At 55.9% G+C, this 20,319-nt stretch overlaps 1 protein-coding gene across 3 annotated transcripts; it reads right to left on the reverse strand.

Moving 5' to 3' along the window:
- Positions 1–1,918: 1,918 nt before the first annotated feature.
- On the reverse strand, positions 1,919–20,278 carry LOC136118121 (dual oxidase 2). Of its 3 annotated transcripts, none has more exons than XM_065871309.1 (34): positions 20,148–20,278; positions 19,175–19,245; positions 18,798–18,887; positions 18,386–18,550; positions 17,600–17,787; positions 17,244–17,445; positions 16,979–17,145; positions 16,537–16,597; positions 16,292–16,388; positions 15,758–15,848; positions 15,381–15,483; positions 14,731–14,894; positions 14,021–14,196; positions 13,701–13,819; positions 13,201–13,338; positions 12,885–12,998; positions 12,474–12,676; positions 11,993–12,178; positions 10,976–11,201; positions 10,803–10,896; positions 9,016–9,203; positions 8,426–8,495; positions 7,919–8,002; positions 7,204–7,382; positions 6,816–7,046; positions 6,556–6,655; positions 5,800–5,849; positions 5,376–5,503; positions 4,972–5,125; positions 3,486–3,718; positions 3,104–3,262; positions 2,597–2,752; positions 2,318–2,446; positions 1,919–2,041 (listed from the first exon to the last, which is right to left on the reverse strand). In XM_065871309.1, the coding sequence occupies exons 2-34, from the start codon at positions 19,242–19,244 to the stop codon at positions 1,919–1,921; spliced, it is 4,638 nt and encodes a 1,545-aa protein (XP_065727381.1). In that variant the 5' UTR covers position 19,245; positions 20,148–20,278. The 3 variants fall into 3 exon arrangements, with proteins under 3 accessions (XP_065727381.1, XP_065727379.1, XP_065727380.1); XM_065871307.1 differs by lacking the exon at positions 20,148–20,278 and adding an exon at positions 19,671–19,906; XM_065871308.1 differs by lacking the exon at positions 20,148–20,278 and having other exon boundaries at positions 8,426–8,512; positions 9,012–9,203; positions 19,175–19,244.
- Positions 20,279–20,319: the final 41 nt, after the last annotated feature.

A 20,319-nucleotide genomic window follows, 5' to 3' on the forward strand; every position in this document is an offset into this window, starting at 1 on the left:
CTTTAGAAAGGAACAAGGAAGGAATTGATGGGCCAGATTTGGGAATACAGCTAAGGCTGAGACTTAAGGGGCTGGAGTTTGGGATTAGTGACTGGTTGTAGACCCAGTGAGGGGCAGGAGGGCTGGAGGCCTGGAGGCCTGATGCTGTTAGGAAATAGGTAGATTAATAATCAAAATACATTGCAATTGTATAATATATTCTCATAAATTTTCTCATCTGTATAATTTTCTGGGCCAGTATCACTATCTGTCTTCCTAATACCCACGCAGACATTTTAATACATGAGAAAACAGGCTCAGAGAAATTGAGGGATTTTCCTCGGTAGCTACATATAGGCAAGGTTGGCACTCGTATCCAGGTCTCTTAGCTCCTGATCTGGTGCCCTTCCAGTTCTGTCAGAGAGATTCCTTCAGTACAGAGGGTAGGGAGCTAAAGGCATCTGACCTGTCAGAAGAGGTAGAGTATGACCAATGAGGACAGAAGCCTGGGGCAGGAATGTGGAGATGGGCTGAAACTCTCCCTGCCAGAGGTCCTATTGGCTGGAGGATGGTATTACCCAGCAATTTTACTCCTAGATACATACCCAAGAGGAATGAGTGCATTATGTTCACCAAAAGATAAGTCCTAAGAAAGTTCATAGCAGCTTTATTCATAATTATCAAAAACTAGAAACAATCTAAATGTTTATTAACAGAAGATTTGATAAACTGTGGTAATCTCTACAATGGAATATGACACATCAATAAAAAGGAACAAACTACTGATATATACAACATGGATGAATCACAGAGACATTGTGCTAAGTAAAACAAGCCAGTTTCAAAAGAGTACATTCAGTATGACCAAATGAATCTGGAGTGATAACAAAAAATCACATCTGTGGTTGCTTCTAAGGCTTGGGGAGACTGACTGCAAGGGGTACAAGGGAAGTTTCTGGGGTGATGGAAATGTTCTATATCTTGATTTGGGTAGTAGTAACATATGTAGTACATGGTAACTTTAAGATTTGTACACTTTATGCAAATTATACCTTTTGTTTTTTTTTTTAATTACAGCTTAGCTTTTGAGGAAAGAGCCAGTTGAAGAAGGAAAAGGAAGGGTCTTCAAGAGTATGGAGGTGATGTCCCAGATTGGCTCCTGTGGAAGGTGACCAACTACCCGGATTTGCCTGGGACTGAGGGGTTTCCTAGGACAAGAGACTTTCAGTGCCAAGACTGGGAGAGTCCTGGGCAAACTGGGACAGTTGGTCATCCAAGTCCTATGGAGGAGGGGAGCTGAGTGGGAACTCTGGATGATTGGCAGAGAGGCTGGACTCCCTTGGTACCAGAGCTGGGGGGCTGTTCCAGCAGGCTAAGAGAAGGGCCAACCAAGAGGTGAGGGCAGCGGGCATTGCTGGTTGCTCCTCAGGGTTCCTGATCCTCTAGGAGCAGGAATGGGTTGGGGGGTAGAGCTGGAGGGAAAAGGCCTCGGAGACTGAGTTGAGGCAGGCAGGCCATCCAGGTTTAGCATCGCAACTTCTGAGCTGGGCTCTGAGAAGATTCTCACTCTGAACCCTCTCTTCACACCAGGTATCCCCACCCTGTCCTCCCTCAAATGCCTAGGCCAAGAAAATACCAAAGCAATACATTGATTTTCTGGAAGGAAAACAGACATGGGGGCCTATCAGAGGAAAATGCGGTTGTATCTCTTCACCTCCATAGTTGTCACAAGGCAGGGACTGTCCCCTCCCCACTTTGTCTGCCACAGCCTGCTGTGGCTTAAGCTAGAAGGGTCTCCTCTATCTTCTCAGAGCCTAGGACAGATGGGGCAATGAGGGAGAGGCTCTTCCAGCTCTCCAGCTGAGGCCTGAGGTGAATTCTGACAGAAACTGCTGGCAGGGCTGGTCCACGGAGGGATCAGGAACCAGGGAGGGAGGGCTCAGAAGTTCTCATAGTGGTGCACAAAGTGGGCCTGGTCCTTCCTGTTGATGAGCTGACAGGCCTTCTCTACATTCTTGGTCATTCCTGGAGGGCCGCAGCTAAACACCCCGATCTTCCTCACCTGTCAAATGTGTGTGGGGGCAGTGGTTGCAGAGAAGCAGAGGCCTGTGGGCTTCCTCCCCAGGAGGGAGCTGCTTCTCAAGCCTGGCTGGAATGACCAGGGCATTGACCCCAGGCCCTGAGAAGGCGGCTTGAGTTGGGGAGGCAGGGGGTGGGGTTTGAAGCCCTTCTCCAATGCTTGACCCCATCCTGAGGTCCTCTGCTCAGTACCCAGCTGCAGGCTGCTTGAGGGCCAGGAAGTCCTGGCAGGGGAAGGATGGGTCGGGGTGGGACTGACCTTTGGGTGGACCTCCTGCAGAGAGTCGAAGAAGGGTTCGAAGGGGGGTCGGCCAAAGTGGGTGATGGAGCGCAAGCCCGTGAACAGACTCCGGTTCAGCACCTTCTGGAAGTGCCGCTCACAGATGTACTGGGGGAGGGAGGAGAGGAGGAAGGTCACAGCCAGGCAGAGCCAGGGTCAGCTCCTAGTCCAGATAGCGGTCCACCCACCTGCCTTGGCCATCCTTACCCTCAACCCACATACCCACTGAGCTGCCCTGCCTGGCCGGCCCTGACGTACCAGCATGGTGGTCCTGAGGTCAAACTTCTCAGCCAGCTGGGTGATGTAGATGTGCACGGACACCAGGTCCTGGTGGTCATTCTCCTCCACCTCCCGGATGATGTCAGCCAGCCACTCAAACTGCCGCTGGGTCCGTGTCACCCAGATGAAGTAGATCTGGGGACACACAACTAAAGCTCTGACTCAGCTCAGCTCAAGATTCCTCTACCCAGATGCTTATACTGAGATGGTGGGAAGCCCTGGACCCCCCACAGGCACCAAACCTCTGGCAGGACCCACAGGCCTGATCCAAGGCTTCTTAGCCACAGATCCCAGCAGAGGCTCTTCTGGCTACACCTCCTACCCTCCCTCAAATGTTTGCCATCTGGGCAACTGGGTATGAATGGTCCCAGCAGAACCAGTTGCCTAGGAGCCAGGGACTTTTTATCATGCTACTCTGCTGGGATGTGGGGACACACTCAGGCTGTCTGTCCCCATTTCTTTCAAGAATGGGAGAGGGACACTCACCTTTTTACAGAGCATTTGGCTGCCTAAGGATGACTTGAAGACCAGGTCTTTGAGGATGGAGGCAAAGGGGGTGACCCCAATGCCCCCTCCCACCAGCACAGACACCTCAAACTTATGCCACTCCTGGTGGCCCTCTCCAAATGGTCCATCGAGGTACAGCTGCCAACAGAAGAAGAAGATGAGATGAGCCTGGCCCTTCCCCAGCTCTGAGGTTAGAAATGGAGGGGGATGGGGAGGACAGGGAGAACTAGTTTCTTTGAGGCACCCCAGCCCTCTCCCAGTCTGGCTTTGGGGTGGCTGGAGCATCTTATCCCAAGGTCAGGAAGGGTGGGGACCTTCTATCAATGCCAGAACCCCAAAAGTGGTTCCCAGTGATGGGCACCTTTGGATGTTTGGCACAGCTGTCACCCGTTGGGGGTGAGTAGATCTCCCTGAGGCGGGTGGTCCAGGGCCCTGCTGCCCGGATGTGCAGGCTAAGCGTGTCCTCGTGGGGCGCAGAAGTCAGGGTGAAGGGGTGGTACTCGTTGGTCCCGAGAGCCAGGCAGGCGATCCGCACCCACTGTCCTGACTTGTACTCAAAGCCTTGGGGCCGCTGGAACTCAAGGTGGGTCACTCCTGGGGGTCATGGGCAGGGAGGGGCAGGGATCAGAGGGCTTGCTCCTGGTACCTGAGGACTGGCAGGTACCCTGTCCTCTCCACACACCTGAGGCACAGGGAGTAGTAACATGATCTGAGCGAGTATGTCTTCTGGGGCTGGGAGTTGGAGGGCGCCCTTCTCTGTTTCCTGGGTAACTCAAGAGCTGGGCTTCTCTGCTCTCCTGTTCCAGCCCCTCCCCTCCTCTTTGCTGCTTCTTCCCACTAAGGGTCCAGGCCTGATACCACTGTCCTGGATACCAGCCTACTAGGTCAGGGGACCTCAGGCTCCCCAGGTACCATCTCAGTGTTTCCCAAACCTCCACCATATGAGGGTTACCTTTATGGTGAGCCATATCAGCACACCTGCTGCACTATCATTTATCTAACATTTTTCTTTAAATTGACTTTTACTTTTTCAATTCAATTTACCTTGAGAAGAACATTTAGGTCACTAAGGTGAGTAGAAAACCAGCATCATGTGCTCTATCTAGCTCCAGAGGCCAAGCTCTTAACCAACACCCTACATTGCCTTGCCTAAGGATCTTGTGGTCTAAACAGAAGGTACTGTATTTTATCAAATTTTAGCTGGATACTGTTTGTTGCCTGACCATAGCTGAGCCTCAGGCTTGTTCTCTCTTTGTGGAAAAAGGAGATTCGCAAGTACTGGAGGATGCAGAAGGCATGCTAATACCATGCTGAGACTTTGTTCTTAAATAATCTTGATTGAAATGCAGTTGAAGTGAGGTTAATTTTCTTACTATGTGAGTCCTGAAGGTTAGCTGGCCCCTTGTCACTTAAGTCATCTTCCACCACCCTTTACATTGATGTGAATCCCCACTCTGGCCAACACTGACTATCGACAACAGACTCTTGCAGTCTGGGCCATTTATCTGTCTCTGAAGAGAGGTTATTCTGAGTGAAGGAATGGGAGAGGGATGTATGGTTCCCCACCCTGCACCCAGGCCACACAAGCGCGGGTCTTTCTTGTCCTTAAACCCCTCTGAATGCACTTTCAGCCTCCTCTTCTCATAGTCACTTCTCACTGTCTGTAAGTCCTCCTGGGAACTAAGCACAGCTCTTTTGGGGGCTGTGGTTCCATCAGGAAAGCTGCAGGGGTCCCTGAGAGGCTAACAGAGGCAGCAATGGGATGAGGAGGCCTGGGGAGCTGTCTTCCCACGTCCCATGAGTTGACCTCCAATGCTCCCCACCGAGGGTCAGGCCAGGCCTGGTACCTGAAGGCAGCAGTTCTGCTTTCACCACGCCTATCTCCACCTTCTTCCGGCTCAGGCTCACCAGCTTGTCCCCCACATAGATAAGTGCTGGCACCAGGAAGTAGATGTGGAAACGGGGCAGTTGGATCAGAGCGAAGCTGCCGTGAATGATGAGCTGGAGACATGGCCAGTTAGTATAGCTCAGGCCCAGCTGGCCCCCTTCCTGCACCCACCCTACCCAGATATTTCCTGCCTGGGCCCTGGGCCTGGGCAGGGTAGGTGGGGCTGGCATAGGCTCCATAGGCTGTGGTCTTGGATCTGGGGTCTCGGTCTGAGATCTCACGTCCAATTCACCCGCTCCCTCCCCACATCATGAGTGCTCATCTCTGCCTTGTGGCCTGGCCCTGCCCAGAGAAGTCCCTCACCAGCACGTAGAGCAGAATGTAGAGGTGGTGGGTCAGCCAGAAGCCCCGGAAGCTGCGGCGCCGGAAGTGGTGGGAGGCGAAGACGTACATGATGGCGAGAACCAGGAGCAGGAGCACCCCTGTCATGCCTGGGGGCAGCGGGGGCAGCGGGGACAGGGTCAGAGAGGCCCTGGCCTCGGGACCTCAGCCTGGGCTGAGAATGCCAGAGGGCATTTCCCCATTCCTTCTTCCCTGACCTCTCTCATCCCTCCCTGGCTCCCAGAACAGCTTGCCCAAAGAAACTGGAGCTGAGGCTTGTGCTGGAGGCTGCAAAGGGATCCTATGACCACTATAGACAAGTGTGTATTCATGGGAAGATGAGGGAGGACAAAAGCAAAAGTCCTCAGACAGAAACCCCAGACTCCACATACAGTCTACTCTTTACCTGGGACTGTCTGGAAGAACCACCAGTAGAACTTCTGGGGAAGCTTGGACCTGTAGGACGAAGACACCCAGAGCCTCAGGCTGGGGCAGGAGGGGCTCCACCACTGTTGCAATGTGACTCTGTTCCTGACGGCCTTGAATGCGGAGGTTACTGGGCCTCAACCCAGATGGCCAAGGGTCCTTCCAAAGAACATGGCACCCAGCCTCCTGCAGTTCCACCCTCTGATCTCAAAGCAATTCTTCCTCCTGTGTTATCTTGAATTCTCCTACTGCAGCTGACCTTTGCTTCCTTGAAGTGCTTGGTTCATATTCTGTAAGCTCCATGAGGGCAGGGACCTTACCTCCATGCTCTATCCCTATGCTCAAACAATGCCCAGCACAGAGTAAATGCTCAATAAGTATTTGTTGAACGACTGCATGTATCTTGGCATCCCTACTCTTTGGCTCCTGGATGGACACACAGGACGTTTTCCACAAATATTTGCCCAGTGAATGGACAGCAGGCTGAGATAGCAAGCTATGTGTCAGGTACACGTGAGAAAGAGGCTCCGACTTCATCTCCCAAACTCCTTTCCTGGCCAATTACGGCCTGCTTCCTTCCTGAGGGCAAGGAAGTCATCTCTCAGCTTCCCCAAGGATGCTAGCTTCTCGCCCTCACTTAGTGAGAGAGTGGAGGGTCTAGGGCCATCTACCTCTTTTCTGTTGTACCCTGAGGCCTGCCCCAGGATTCCCAAGGCGGACCCTCCCCAAAACTGACCCATCATTCACAAAGACGCTGGGGAAGATGCAGGCCAGCAGGCTGAGGGGGCTGACTGAGAAGATGTAGACATTCACCACGTGGCCAGCACTGTGCAAAACTGAAAGAGACACATCCTGTTAGAGACGCCTCCAGGGCCAACTCTACCTCCAGCCCCCAGGAGAGCAGGAAGTATAAGTAGCTCCAGTCTCCCCACTGCCTCCCCCACAGCTCGACCCAGGGGACTGCAGCAGTGGCGAGCGTGCCCAGGAGCCACATACTGGCCAGGACGACAGCAGCCATGGCGATCCAGCGATGGAAGTCCACGGCTGCATCGAAGGGCACGTAGCGGTTGAGGAAGGTCTCTCGCAGGAAGGTGATGAGGTTGCGGCACATGGTGAGCAGGATGTAGGAGAACATGAAGGAGACGCTGGCCGCCGTGCCCCGCGACAGGATGATGCCCACGAGGGTGGTCTCTGCAATGCCCGAGGGTGGCGAGGCAAAGGCATAGTCTGGGGGCACAGTGGGGGTGGATCAGCACAGCACAGAAGCCTGGACCCCAGTCAGAACAGCTGGGCTCCCCTATCCAGACGCCTGAGGATCAAGAATAACAACCAGAAGGCTCTCATATCTCCCCTCCCCCTGCCCACAACCTGGAACTCTCCTTACAGTAAGCACGCTCCACAAACAGTCCGGCACAGATGGCCGAGAAGATTGCCACGACCATGATGTGCCGCCGGTAGTTCTCCACGAAGCGCTTGTACTGCTGCAGCTTCTGGGCCATGAAGCCCCGCTGCATCTTCTCCTGCAGCGCCTCTGTGTATAGCCGGGGAGGGGGCACCACTGCCCTGCAGCAATGGGAGGCAGGTGGCCCGAGATCAGGGCACCCTGTCCTCCCCTAAATGCCACCCTATGAAGGAGACCTGGTGATCTGGTAGCGGTCAGGATGGGCCACAACAGATGAAAGAAAAAGCTTTTGGGGGGTAGAATCCCACTCTGCCAAGCCTTTACCTCTCAGCTTTATTTGCCCTCTCCACCCACTCCTCCATCTCCCCACGACTCCATCTCCAGTTCCTCCTCTCTGTTCTGTGCTTCCTTCTTCCTGCTCCCTGCACAGGCCTCACTGCTGTGCCCAAAGCAGGCAGGAGCCAGGAGACCCCTCACTGCCTGGTGTTGCATCTGAGTGCCAGGCCCCTTGCCTGAAGATTAGGGTGCAGAGGTTGGAAGAGGTTGAAGAGTCATTAACTCAATAGCCTGCCAATCCGGTCAGGGACACCTGGAATGAGTCTCAGGATGGTTCCTTGTGTGTGGGGGTGTGTGCAGACCAGAGACCCTGAGACTTCTCCCCATGTCTCCTTGGGTCAAGGGTCTGGGAAACACTTACTTTTTGCCAAACCTCTTCTTCAACCCAGGAGCTCCCAACTCTGGGGCTTCTGAGACAGGGAGCCCCACTCCCTGAGGGCAAGAACTGAGAAGAGAAAAATGGGTTTCATTCTCCCCTTGTCTTTGCAGCCAGGAGAAGAACTGCCAAGTCAGAGTTGGGGCTGGTGTGGGAGGGTATAGATCCTGGGACTCATTTCTGTCCACAGAACCTGCCCATAAAACCGGTCAGAAAGAAGCCAGGCAGAAGGCAAGACAGAAGGAATGAACATGATCTGATCACATGTTCTGTAGAATGATTCTGTCCTGGAGGGGCAGGGAGAGAGCCAGGCTCCTGAGCAGTAAGAGGTATGTGTGTGAGGCAGCTGGAACTTGGGCTAGAACAACCGTGCGCTGAAAGCTACTTTCAGAGCAAATGTCTGGCCCAGGGGCTGATTCCACCAGCCCTACTCCTTCATTTCTCTGCAGGGGACCCAGCCGGGGCACCTCCCAGTGCCCCATTCCCACTCACCGTTCCCCAGAAGTCCGAGTGATGAATGACACTCGAGAGCTGACGTTTGGTTTAAGAATGTCTCCAATACCTGGGGAGAACAAGAAGCTGGACGGGCTTCCCCACGAGGGAGGAGACTGTCCTAGGAAGGCTGCCGTGGCACTTGCCAGTGACTTGGTCATGTCCCCATCTCTTTCGCCAGCCTTGCTCCCCTCACTGCCCACACCGAGCACCCACTGTACACAGGGCGGCGGCCACTGCTAGACAATGTGGCAACTGAGTGCAATTAGAAAAGGGGCCCCCCTCCAGGCGGATGCAACCCTGCAGGTCCTTTGTGTAGAGAAAATAGGGCCTTTTCCTCTGGCCAGACACACCCCAGACCAATGCACATGGTTGGTGTGTAGAATGTAGCTGGACTTCAGCCTGCCCTGACCCCTCAGTGGGTATCTTGGTGTATAAATTGCACAGGTGTATGTGATGCCCTTGATTACACGTGCTTGGCTCTCTACTAGGCACCAAGGACTAAAAGAGAAATAAGACCTGAGTGCTATGCACCAGGAACTCTCATTTTGAAGACACGCCCATTCCTGACGCCTTCCAAACTCACACACCTCCACCTCCACCCTTGACGCAGAGCTGGGTGCGGCGGAGCTCGTTGTCGTGGTCCCGCAGCATGAAGTGGAAGTCCTCCCATGTCAGCTCCTGCTTGTCCTGGAAGCCCGACTCCCGGAACATAGACTCCACCACCTCAGCCAGCTGGGCCTTGGACAGGCAGTTGTTGGAGATCTCGATGAAGGACCTGGGCAGGGGGAGGGAGGAGAGACGAATGCAGCCTGTCACCCGGCAAGGTCAGGTTCAGGCAGGTGCTGGGTTGGGTGGGCCCCGGCCTATCTAATGTGGTTACCAGTGACCCAGGAAATGGCACTGAAAAGGTATTCATCCAGCCTGCCGCTGACGCTAAGCTGGGTGGGGTGGCCAAGGGCTCAAAAGGCAGAACAAAATTCAAAGTGACCTTGACCAGTTAAAGAAAGCAGTCCCCAAACAGGGGGGCATCTACAGCTGGGATGAATGTCCACTTAGTGTAGGGACTTGTCCAGGTGTGACATGGCTCTCTCATGTGGCAGGCTCTTATGCTGATACCTCCCACACCACCGCTGGGCACCCCGTTCATGGTCCAGCGGAGGGTTGGGAGAGGAGATGTAGCTGCACTGGCTGCTGCTTTCTTGTGCCAACAGCCTGGGGCACAGGCAGGAGTATCTCCGCACCCAATGTGACATCACCCACAGTGGCAGCTACAGTGGCCATAACTCTTTTCTTAGACTGTGCTTTGGGACAAAAGCAAACAAACATGCAAGCTTGTGTGAGTCCAGCAGAAAAAGACCTTTGTGTGCATGGCACAGCAAGCACTGCCATCACATTAAAAAACACATCATCCCACTGGCTCAGGGTGAGACTGAGCAAGAGCCACACTGAGTACAGGCCAAGGAGGTGGACCTCAGCCCCTGGGGGCAGAGACCGTCTCCTAGAGGGTCCTGCAGCAGCACGCCCAGCGAGGGACAACTGCAATGCGCCTCGCCCTAGCCCTTTCAGAAGCCCACGTCCAGTTGTGGTATCTGGACTGTAAAGAATGTGGCAGTTAAGGTGAAAGCTGAAAGCAATGAGGAGGCTTACAGGGGTAGAAGAGTTAAAAGGGTCTGGGCTGTTCTATGCATTCTGTTTATTCATTTACTTACTTGTTTCATCTGATTCAGTTAACTATGTATTGAATGCCTGCTACGTGCCAATCACAGTGCATAGGAGGGGATTCAGCAGGGAACAAAGAGAGATATGAACCCTGTCCTTATAGAGCTGTAGGCAGCTGTGGAGCACGGTCTTCAGGAATAAGTCTGTGAGCTCAAAACTGGTCTTTATCGGCACACCACAACCAGAAATGGCTTAAGAAGCAGGAAGAGAGAAGGGTTGGAATATAGAAGAACTTTCCATGTTTCTCCTCCTGCCTGTCCTGGTGATTAATACTGGCAGTAACCCAGGGCATCCGTCCTCCATGATTCATTATCTCACTGTGTAAAGCACAGCATTTGAAGAGTTAGCGAAGACCCAAAAGCATCCAGAAGGGGTTAGTGGGCTTTGTTACTGGTCATCTTGATGTTGGTTGTCCTTTGTAACTAGGGAGAATTTTCTGGTGGTGTTGGCACTGCAAATACAGACTCTCCTGGAGGCAGGGGCCTGGCCAGATAAACTTCTGAAGCTGGATGCTCTGAGCGTCTAGGATATAGTACCTAGGCCACCTCTCAATGTAGATGGACTCATAACCTCCTCGCCTACCCTCCTCTGACCTGACCTGTTTTCCTGTTTAAAATATCAGGAAGTCTCAGGACTGGAGGGGCCCACCCCATACCGCATCATGGTAAAGAACTCGTCCTTGGAGAGGAAGCCATTCCCATCAAGGTCATACATGGTGAACATCAAGCGGGACTTGTCCTCTGGGGAGCCTGGCAAGACATAGGGGGATGCCCGTCAACTCTCTGCTGAAAGACACCTGACTCCTGGGATGGTCCACCATCCCCCTACCTTTCATGAAGACCACCAGGACGTCCAGGAACTCCCGGAAGGACAGGTAGCCATTGCCGTCCTTGTCGGCCAGAGAAAACATGGACTCCACAAACATGTCCTGGGGCTTGAGGCCCAGGGACTCGGCAAACTCGGCCCGGCTCAGCTCACACGTCAGGGCCTCCCGCACCTTCTGTGACGAATCCAGGGGCAGGGTCCCGGCGTCTGCCTGGTCGATGTCCAGCACCTGCACTCGGGCAGCAGCAGAGGGAAGGAGAGAAGGAGGTGAGGCTGGGAGCAGTTCAGTGACCTCTCACATCTCCCCAAAGTCCAGCTCAGAAAGGGTGAGTCCTGGTGGCTGCTCACGGTCATTAGATAAACTTCTGACTTGGGCTTCTACTTTCCTGCAGAGGGGGTGACTGTAGCAGGGGATGGGGTGGGAATGGGGAGGGGCACGGTTTGGGAATGCAAAGTGAGAGAGCCTACACTGGGGACAGAAGCTGCAGCAGACACTAAGTGGACAGGGAGGAAGGGGCTAAAGATACATTCTCTTGCCAATTCAGATAGGGCTGCCATGTGCCTGATTTTAAAAGTCATATACATGTAACTACCATTTGTTAAATGCCTATAATGAAGCAAGCACTTGGGCTAAACCCTGTAGATAGAACAGTGTTTATCAAACTTTAGAGTGAATCAGAAGCCTCTGGTGGGCTTGTGGGCCCCAACCCCAGAGTTCCTGATTTCCTAGGTCTTGGGGAAGGGCCTGAGGACTTGAATTTCTAACAAATTCCCAGATGAGCCTGCTGCTGCTGGTCCAGGGGCCACACTTTGAGAACCACTGATGTAGACCATCTCCCTGAATCCTCACAGCAACCTAAAGGGATGGATCCTATTTTAATCACTGTTTCATAGATGAGGAAACTGAAATCTCCAGCCCGCAGAGCAGAAGCTTAGATCACCCCACATAGGCTCCTGTCCAGCCCAGGGTCCCTTCAACCCCTGGGCCCGGTCCTGCCTCCAAAAGGCACAGTCAGGCACCTGGGCAAAGAGGTGTCTGAAGAAGACCTCCAGGATGCGGCCCCGCTGCTGCTTGGTCACAGCCTTCCTGAACAGCTCGTTCTCACTCATCTCAGCCACATCAAGGCCCAGAGTCCAGCTCACACAGAAGTCCTGCAGATACTGCACGAAGGTGCCTCGCTCTTCCTCGGAGTTAAACAGCATCACCTGGTGGGAGGAAGGCTCAAGCTTCTGGTTCAGCCTCCCCTCAGAGGGTCTTGGGTTGGGGGATGGAGAAAAAAGCTGTCCCCCATTCCATCCCGGCTGGGGCCAGGTGAGAGGCTCAAAGGGGATCAGAGGGAGAGTGTGGTGGGGCTGGGGACCTCTGAAAGGAGTGGCTCCTCCCAGCATCAGCCTTTACAATTGAGCTCTGTAGCTGAGGACGGGGTGGCCGGAGAGGACTTGCCGTGAGAGGGGAGATGTGCAAGGGCAGCCCAAGCTGGGGAGGCAGGATGGGCCATACCAGGTCATACTCCTTGGGGATCTTGAGCAGCAGAGTGCGGCGTCCGCTGTTGCTGGACAGGATGAGGTGGACCTGCTGCAGGGATCTCAGCTGGATGGTGCGGAGCACAGAGAGACGCCTGTCCAGGACCTGCAGACGCCTGTCTGGGAGCAGCTGGATGGTGATGGGATAGCTCCTCTCCCTGGGTCCCGGCCACTCCATCGCTAGGGAAGGGACAATGGGGCAGAGTGGTTCAGCAGAGGTCCCCAGGCCCCTGCCCTCAGGCTAGCTCCACTCTGCTAGTCTGAGCAGGCACCTCCAAAGCCTGGCTCTCTCCCCACATCTGTAACCTGGTTCTTTCTCCCAGCACCGCCCCCCCCCCCCCCCCCGATCTGTCCCCTTCCCTCTTCCCGCCCCTTGGCCCCATCTCACCTGACATTCCATCTTTGGCTGCTTCCTTCTTCACACTCTCTCTGTCTTTCTTTTGTAGCTTCTTGAGCTCTTGGCCCCGGAAATAGGCCACCACCCCAGAGATAAGCAGGCTCACTGAAGGGGGTCAGAAGGAGACACTGGGTGGGGGGGGGGGCGCGGCCTTGCCTACAGCTTCACTGAGGCTTTGGCTGCCGCCCCTCCCTTCCCAAGGCCCCTTGAGCCTGGCTTCAAATGTACCTAGGTAATGAGGGGCAGGGACAGTCTGTGAGGAGGAGGGGAGCCAGAAGAGAAATGGGCGAAGGGGTAAAGGGCTCACCTAGGGGGAGACAGCACAGAGCCACGATGGTGATGCCAAAACCAGGACCACTGCCCTCGAAGAAATGAGTCACAGTCAGGGGCACACAGGGGGGCAAGTCTTCACTTGTGAGCTGCCGGGGCTGAGGGCAGGGTGCACCTGAGGGAAAGACACAGAAGATCTCAGGGCCTGAGGATCCCACTCCTTGGCCAGGCAGCCTTCCCTTCTGTCCTATAAAGGACCAGGTACCCACTCCCTCCCAAACCCTCCTCCCTGGAACTTGTTCCCGTCAAAAATTCCTCTTCCACATCCCATCTCTCAGCATCTATCCCAACTTGACCACAAGGTTCAGCCTGCAAACCAGTCTAGTCTCTACTGGGGGAGGTGGCCTAATGCAGGCCTCCCAGACTAACACAGAAGGAGCTGCCTGGTGCCCAGCTCCCTGGACAGCACCAAGTGATCCCCACACAACCTCTGTCTCTTCTCTGCCACCATTGCTTGTGTTCTCCCAGGCCACCCACCTTGTTGCCAAATAAAGACATTGGGCTGCAGGGCACTATGGTTCACGCTGGTGACAGCCACCAGCACGTCCCGAAGAGTGGTGTTTCTGATTTCTGCAATTTCCTCCGTGGAGAATAGCCTAAGTTAGAGAAAGCCAGGAATTGTTGGGATGGGAAGGGGACACAGGTCTCCAGCAAACTCAGGCCCAGGGACCCAGATGAGAAAAGAGATCGAGAGGGGTTGGGGAGGGGTGCTGGGACATCCGGGTGCTGTTTACAGGCAGAGGGTCTGGGGCCCAGGCCGAGGTAGAGTCTGAGGTGGGAACCCAGGCAGGCCTCACCCATTCCTGCTGTTCTCAAACCAGTAGCGGTCGCCATCCCGCAGTCGCACAAACTGATCGAGGACAATGGTGCTGAAGAGGGGTCCAGGGCCCCCATGGCTCTCCAGGAGCCCCCCGGGGAGTAGCTCCAGCCGGGACATGTCCTGGTTGTACAGGGCGGCTGTGGCCTCCAGCACCTGGGGCCACACAGGAAGTGAGGGGCGTGTGAGCGTGGATACGGTTTTGTGTTGGGAGGGCAGCCACTATTGCCTCATCCCTCAAACACAGGACCCCATCAGCTGCCTGGCTTGCTGCTCAGGCCTGAGGAAGTGTCCTCTATCTAGGCAGCACTCCTCAGGTGGTGACAAGTCTGGTGGGAGGACCAGTGCGTCACTACCCAGACTGCCTATCCCCAGTGATCAGCAGCTTCAGGGTCACCCAACTCATGGGGCGAGATCCTGCAGGAATAGGACAATGGCACCCAACCCAGGGGCCACTCTGCAGTAATGGTACAATGCAGTGGTGAGGATACTCTGGAATCAGATGGCTGAATTTAAATCCTGCTTCCAAGACTGACTTACCAATTATGTCATCAGTAAAATGGCGATAATTATGGCCTCTACTCTGTAACGTTCTTGACATAGATTAAATGTGTTACATGTGTAAAGGACTTAGAACAGTATCACCACAAGAAAGCTTTAGCTGCCATTATCATCATCACTATTCCTGACCTGATGGTTCACGCTGGTGTTGAGGTCACTCCATTTCTCTGGGGTCTCCAGCCCCAAGGCCTGTCGGGCTTGGCTATAGCTGGGCAGCCCCATATCTCGGCCACGTTGGATGCTGCTGGCCACATAGTCAGTGCGGGAGAACTTGCCAGGGCCAGGCCAGTAATCTGAGGAGGAGAGAGGACCAGGCTCTAGGCTCAGTCCCTCTAACACTTCTTCGCCCAGCAGCCTTGAATTGGGCTGTTGGCATTACCCACACTCAGCACTCCTCGACATGTGCCCTGCCTTGGTGCAGGGTCACTGTCATCATGTGTGACCAGGGGCAATTTTTCTGGCAAAACTCTTCCCCTAAGACTCAGGACTATTCTAGTCACCAAGCAGTAAATTCCCCGTCCCACCTCCTTAACCTCAGCATAGGGCTGGACAAAAACCTTTAGCGACCTAAGCACCAGAGATTGTGGTGCCACCCTTCCCCCACATCCTCAGATGTTGGTAATTTAGAATAAAGCTTGTTTTCTTCTAATGGCTGTTTGCTGTGTGTTTATCTATGTTCCTGCTTTATAGGTACCCTAGGTCTGCCTGATGCTTAACCCAGAAGGGTCCCCAGGCTCCCGGACCTCCGGGCCCTCATCCCCTCTGCCTCCAGTGCTTACCCCTCAGATCTTCAACCACTATGTTGTCCTCCAGCTCCGAAATCTGGGAGGCCATTCCCAGCAGCAGATGATTCACTGCCTCGGCACTGTTCAGATTGGGGCTCTGGAAAAAAACAACACACTCAAGGTAGGTTCTCAGGCCCCTCCCTAAAGCCAGGTCCTTCTCAGGACCACTGCAGCACCTCAGGATAAAGGGCCCTTGGCCAGTCCTAGACTCTCTTGAGCTGTTGTCCCCAGATAATTTTCTGATCACTCTACCCTTCAACTCCTACCACCCTGGAGCTGCAACACCTAAGAACTGGAATTGTTGCTTTTCCCAGCCTGTGTGATGAGACTGACCTTGACCCACCTCCCCTTGCCCTTGACCCCAGGCTGACCTCCCGAATCCAGTAGCTGTTGCAGACTCTGAGAGCTGGGGAGCTGCCAAAACCCTCATTCAGGACCCTCTGGAAATGACAGCTGGTGTTTCTGAAATGGGGAATCAAGGATGCAGTAAGAGAATTCAGAGAAGTTGAGGTGGGGTTGAGTGGGGTGAGGGATTCAGAGGGGGCCTGGCCAGTACTAAGAGGTGTCCTCGGAACTTCCCTGAACATGGCAGGGGTTTGGCAACGAGTGCGGATTGAAGGTAGAGGTTGCTCTTTGTCCACACAGGGTAGGAAGGGAAGGAGGGAAGAGAGTGACCCAGCTGCTGGACAAATCCTGCTCTCAACAACTGAAGTTCAGCCATTAGGAGGAAATGGGGAGATTTTCCTGTTAAGACTGAACTTCCTACCCCAGGGTGCTGTTTCAGGGCACCAAATTCTTCTTCTTTTCCCCCATGAAACTGTAGGGGTGTAAAAAAGGCCCCAGGCCCACAAGACCACTAATTCTTCACCTCTGCCAGTGTGATGCTCAGCCAGACCCTCCCTCACCTCATGTAGACGCCAGGGGGCACCATGGTAGAGAAGAACTGCTCAGAGGCCGCCAGGAACTCCGGAGAGATGCTGGGGTCCAGGAAAGGGCGGTACTCTGTCCACAGGGGTAAGAAGAGAAATAGGCTCTTTACCCTCACACACTCTCGTCACACGAACCCACCTGTCTTCTTTGTCCTATGGATCCTGACCCCCTCCCCCTCCCCAAACCCCCCTCAGCCCAGGTGTTCCCCAAACTCCCTCACCTGTGTAATTCGGCGGTGCTTGCTGCAGGAAGCTGGGCAGCCACTCATACATCGCGATGTTCTGAGGGTCAAGAGAGGGGGAAATGGGAGGCCAGCGCTGGAGCAGCCAGGCCAGGAAGGATCTGAGCTCAAGGAAGGCTTAGGTGTGAGACGAGGACCAGGCAGGGGCAGTCACGGGAGAGACACTCAAACAGGAGAGGGGCGGAGGTTCCCGTTGCCCACGAGGAACGAGGGCAGGGGCGAGGGGCAGCTAAATAACAATCACGAGAAAACCTCTGGTATAACTAGCGCTTTGCCTCCTTATCACTCTCAGGAGCTTTCCCTAGACGGTAGCTGTCTGGGGAGGGGTGTTTCTGGGTGGGCTTGTCCAAGGATGGAGGGCTCTGCGGGGCAGCGGAGTCTCCCGGGGACAAGGACGTGGGGGCAGGGCCGCGCGACCGACCTGGTAGGTGGCGATGACCCTCTTGCGCGCGTGCTGGAACAGCTCTTCGTCTCCCCAGAGCGGGTGCTTGCGGGCCAGCTTCTCTGCCCACTGGTTGTGGTAGCGGAACCAGAGCAGGCCCAGCGCCTGCAGGAAGGGCTCGCGGTTCCCTCGCTCCGCCCCGAAGGCTGCCCGCGCGGTGGGGACACAGGCGAGGAGTTGAGCGCGGGTGGGCCCGAGGGGGGCGCACCTCGCCGGTCCCCCGCCCGCGCCCCCGCCGCCTCACCGTACAGCCCCCGTGACCCGCGCCGTCCCGTGGCGGGGTCGGGCGCAGTCCACATGCGCAGCGGGTCCTGCGCGTTCCGGGGGAAGGCGGGGTCGGGCCCCGAAGCCAGCCGCCCCCCGGAGAAGCTCCGCAGCTCGTCGCTCCAGGAGTGCGAGGAGCCATAGATGGCGCTGCCGTCCAGCCAGCCCGTCGCCTCGTTGGTCTGTGGGGACAGCGGGAGGCTGAGCCGGGGGTCGGGTGGCCGAGGCGGCTCAGGGCGGGCGAGGGCCGGGCGGCCGTTGCGGGTGGTGGGAGCCTCTCCACAGCTGCCTCAGGTCCCGCCCCACCCCACCCCCCCAGCCGCCTGCCCCGCCCACCAGGTCCCGGGGGTTGCTGGGGCTCTGTCCGGTCTCGGGGTCCCAGCGGCTCCTCTGGAAGGGCAGCACCACGTCCCCGCTCTGGTCGCGATCGAACACGGGGTCTCCGGGCGGGATGTGGATGTTGAGGAACTCGGCCGGGCAGCCAGGCTTTTCCACGCTCACCAGGTCCGAGAGCACGTGGTAGCCTGCGGGCGTCGGGGGGCAAACTGGTGAGAATTGCTACTCCCCACCGCCAAGGCTGACGCCAATTTCTGAAGAGCCTAAAGGCAGATGTTCCAAGGCAAATTCCGTGCCACCAGCTCTAAAACATTTTTCTAATTTGCAAAGTGGGGTTATAGTACCCTCCTCGCCCACCCCATAATGTTGTTGGGAGAATCAAAATAATATAATTAATGTAAGGGCTCCTCCAAGCCAGTCCCCCTCTCCTAACAGATCCTGCCTCTCCCTCCCTCTTCGGGGGAAAGAAGATATAATCACAACAGGAGAGGGGCGGCAGGGGAATCAGCTTCTAAAAGCTATAATGAGGGTTAGTGGCACTCCTGGGTTTGTAGTCAGTGATAAGAGAAAGATTAGGAGAGCAAATACCCCCGAATCAACACCCCCAAATCCCTCCAAGAGGAAGAAAGGCTTGAAGTGAGGCTTGGTGGGGAGAGGAAGTGGTTCGGGGTCTTGTATCGGTCTCCTGTGGACTTGCAGGGAGTCCTCAGGGCCCCTCTCCCCAGGCTCTGAGCTGAGCGCCAGGTCAACCCTCACCGAAGACGCGTTCTCCCACTTTGCTCTCACCGAAGAAGACCCCCAGCACTGTGCGATTGCGGCTGGATGGCAGCCCAGCTGTGCCCCGCATGGCGGCGTTGCTGAGTCGGCGCGGGTTGGGCAGCAGCGGCTCCCCCAGAGCCTGATACACGCCGTCCGCGTAATTAGCTGGTACAAGGCGCCGCAGTCGGGAGCCTGTGGGAAGCAGGGAGCGGGGCTCTGAGCACTCCGTCTCCAACAAGCCCACGAACCTCGCTCTACTCCTCCCTCCAACTCCCCACTCCCACTGACGAGACCCCTTCTTCTGTCCCCAGGGGTGTACAGGAATTCGCGGCGCAGGCAGCCGGGCGGCTGGCGGCTCGCTCTCTCGGCTTCTCCGCGCCGGGTCTCCGGCGACCCTGCCCTCCACTAGCCGTTCCCCACCCCAGACCACGGGACGCACCGGCAGCGCCACGCTCGTGGTGCCTCAGGTTGTTGAACCAGCCGTCATAGCGCTGCACTTCCCAGGTCAGCGAGACTGAGTCCTGGCCTCCTGTGGGTCAGAGGGTGGTCCACTCAGTGCTAGCCTCCCTGCGACCCCTCTGGGACCCGACGGCCTCGGCCCGTGCTTCTCCAGCCCGCCGAGCGCCCCCAACCCGACCCAAGTGGCGATACTCGCCCGGCGTCCAGGCTGCGCCAGGAAGTTTCCCATATGGCTGAGCCGCTCAGCCATCTCACCCGATCTTCCAGCCTCAGGAAGCCGCTTGCCTGCACGTCTCCCTTCCCCAACTCCCAAGGGAAACTAGGAGACATCCCGAACTAGGGGCGCCTGGTACTTACCCGCTGGGTCCAGGAGTGCAGTTAGCAGAGCTCCCAGGAGCACCAGGGCCTTTGGCCTTGCACGGACCATGCTGACCCTGTGGCCAAGAGGGTGGGAGGTGGTACGTGAGGGACACGGAGCAGGCGTCCCCCACACCGACAGTTGGCACAGGAGGAGGAGACGCCAGCCGTGTCCACTTCTGGATCGAAGCTTTTAGAAACGTCACCAAGTACCCGCACCTGCGGGGCACTTTTTTAAAGGCATAAGCAGCCCTCAAGGCAGTGACACTGGTCCCCACCCTCCACCCCGTGGAAGAACTAACCCTGATCACACACAGGAACCCGGGAGGCACAAATCCTCTGGGGCTTGTTAGTCCCTGGCAGGACTTTACGTCCAGCCTCCCAGGTCCCGAACAAAGCCTTGAGTCCTACCCCTCAGGAACTGCTTCTCCTGGAGGAGGCAGGGAAAGGAACGTGGCTAGTGAGCTGGGAATCTGGAACCTGCAGTCCCTCGTACCCCTCAGTGAATGCCTGTGCATGGACACGAGGGATGGGAAGATCAGGTCCCAAGTCCCACTCAGACCTCTGGCTTAGGGCCCCCATCGGGGTCAGAAGTCTTCTTTTTCTTGGAATCTTTGCTTCTCTGCTCTGCTCTCTGCCTCTGCCCCACCACTCCTCCCCAGCTCCGCAGATCCTCAGCCTCCCTGGCTTCATTCTCACCCTCCTCTCTGGGTCCTCTGAGGCCAGCTGTGCAGGTGTCCACTCAGGCCAGAACAGCACCAGATGTGAGCATAGCAAGAGCCTCTTGCTATACAGGTGGGGATCCTCTCATTTGCATAGCAACTTCCGCCTCTCGCCTCTCGTTTGCATGACCTCATCCCTCTGGGACCTGGCTGCAAAGCCCTGACACAGCTCGGCACCCTGCCCAGGCTGCTATAAAAAGGATTTCAGGTCTTGTGCGACTTCCAAACGCAGAGCTGGCCCTCCCACCTACCTAACTCCGTCCCGGCCAACCCAGAGCGCCTGAGGGCAGCTAGCTGCTGCGCTTCCTTGGGGGCAAGCCGAGGTGCTCAGACTTGACTTGTCTATTGAGTCCAGTCCTCGCACGCAGGGAACGGGGTAAAGGGAAGTGGGATCCGGGCTCGGACACCAGTGACCGCTCTCCC

The sequence above is a fragment of the Phocoena phocoena genome, chromosome 2 (assembly GCF_963924675.1).
Source record: "Phocoena phocoena chromosome 2, mPhoPho1.1, whole genome shotgun sequence".
Classification (NCBI taxonomy): domain Eukaryota; kingdom Metazoa; phylum Chordata; class Mammalia; order Artiodactyla; family Phocoenidae; genus Phocoena; species Phocoena phocoena.

What these genes read in the sequence shown, in the direction of transcription:
- LOC136118121 (XM_065871307.1), bottom strand. Translation starts at nt 19,867, where the DNA reads ATGAAGCCAGGGAGGCTGAGGATCTGCGGAGCTGGGGAGGAGTGGTGG. An exon ending in CGTCAAGGGTGGAGGTGGAG is followed by an intron (nt 8,496 to 9,015) that starts GTGTGTGAGTTT and finishes TGTTCTCCCCAG; the next exon opens with GTATTGGAGACATTCTTAAA. An exon ending in GCTGTGCCAAACATCCAAAG is followed by an intron (nt 3,263 to 3,485) that starts GTGCCCATCACT and finishes TTCTGTTGGCAG; the next exon opens with CTGTACCTCGATGGACCATT.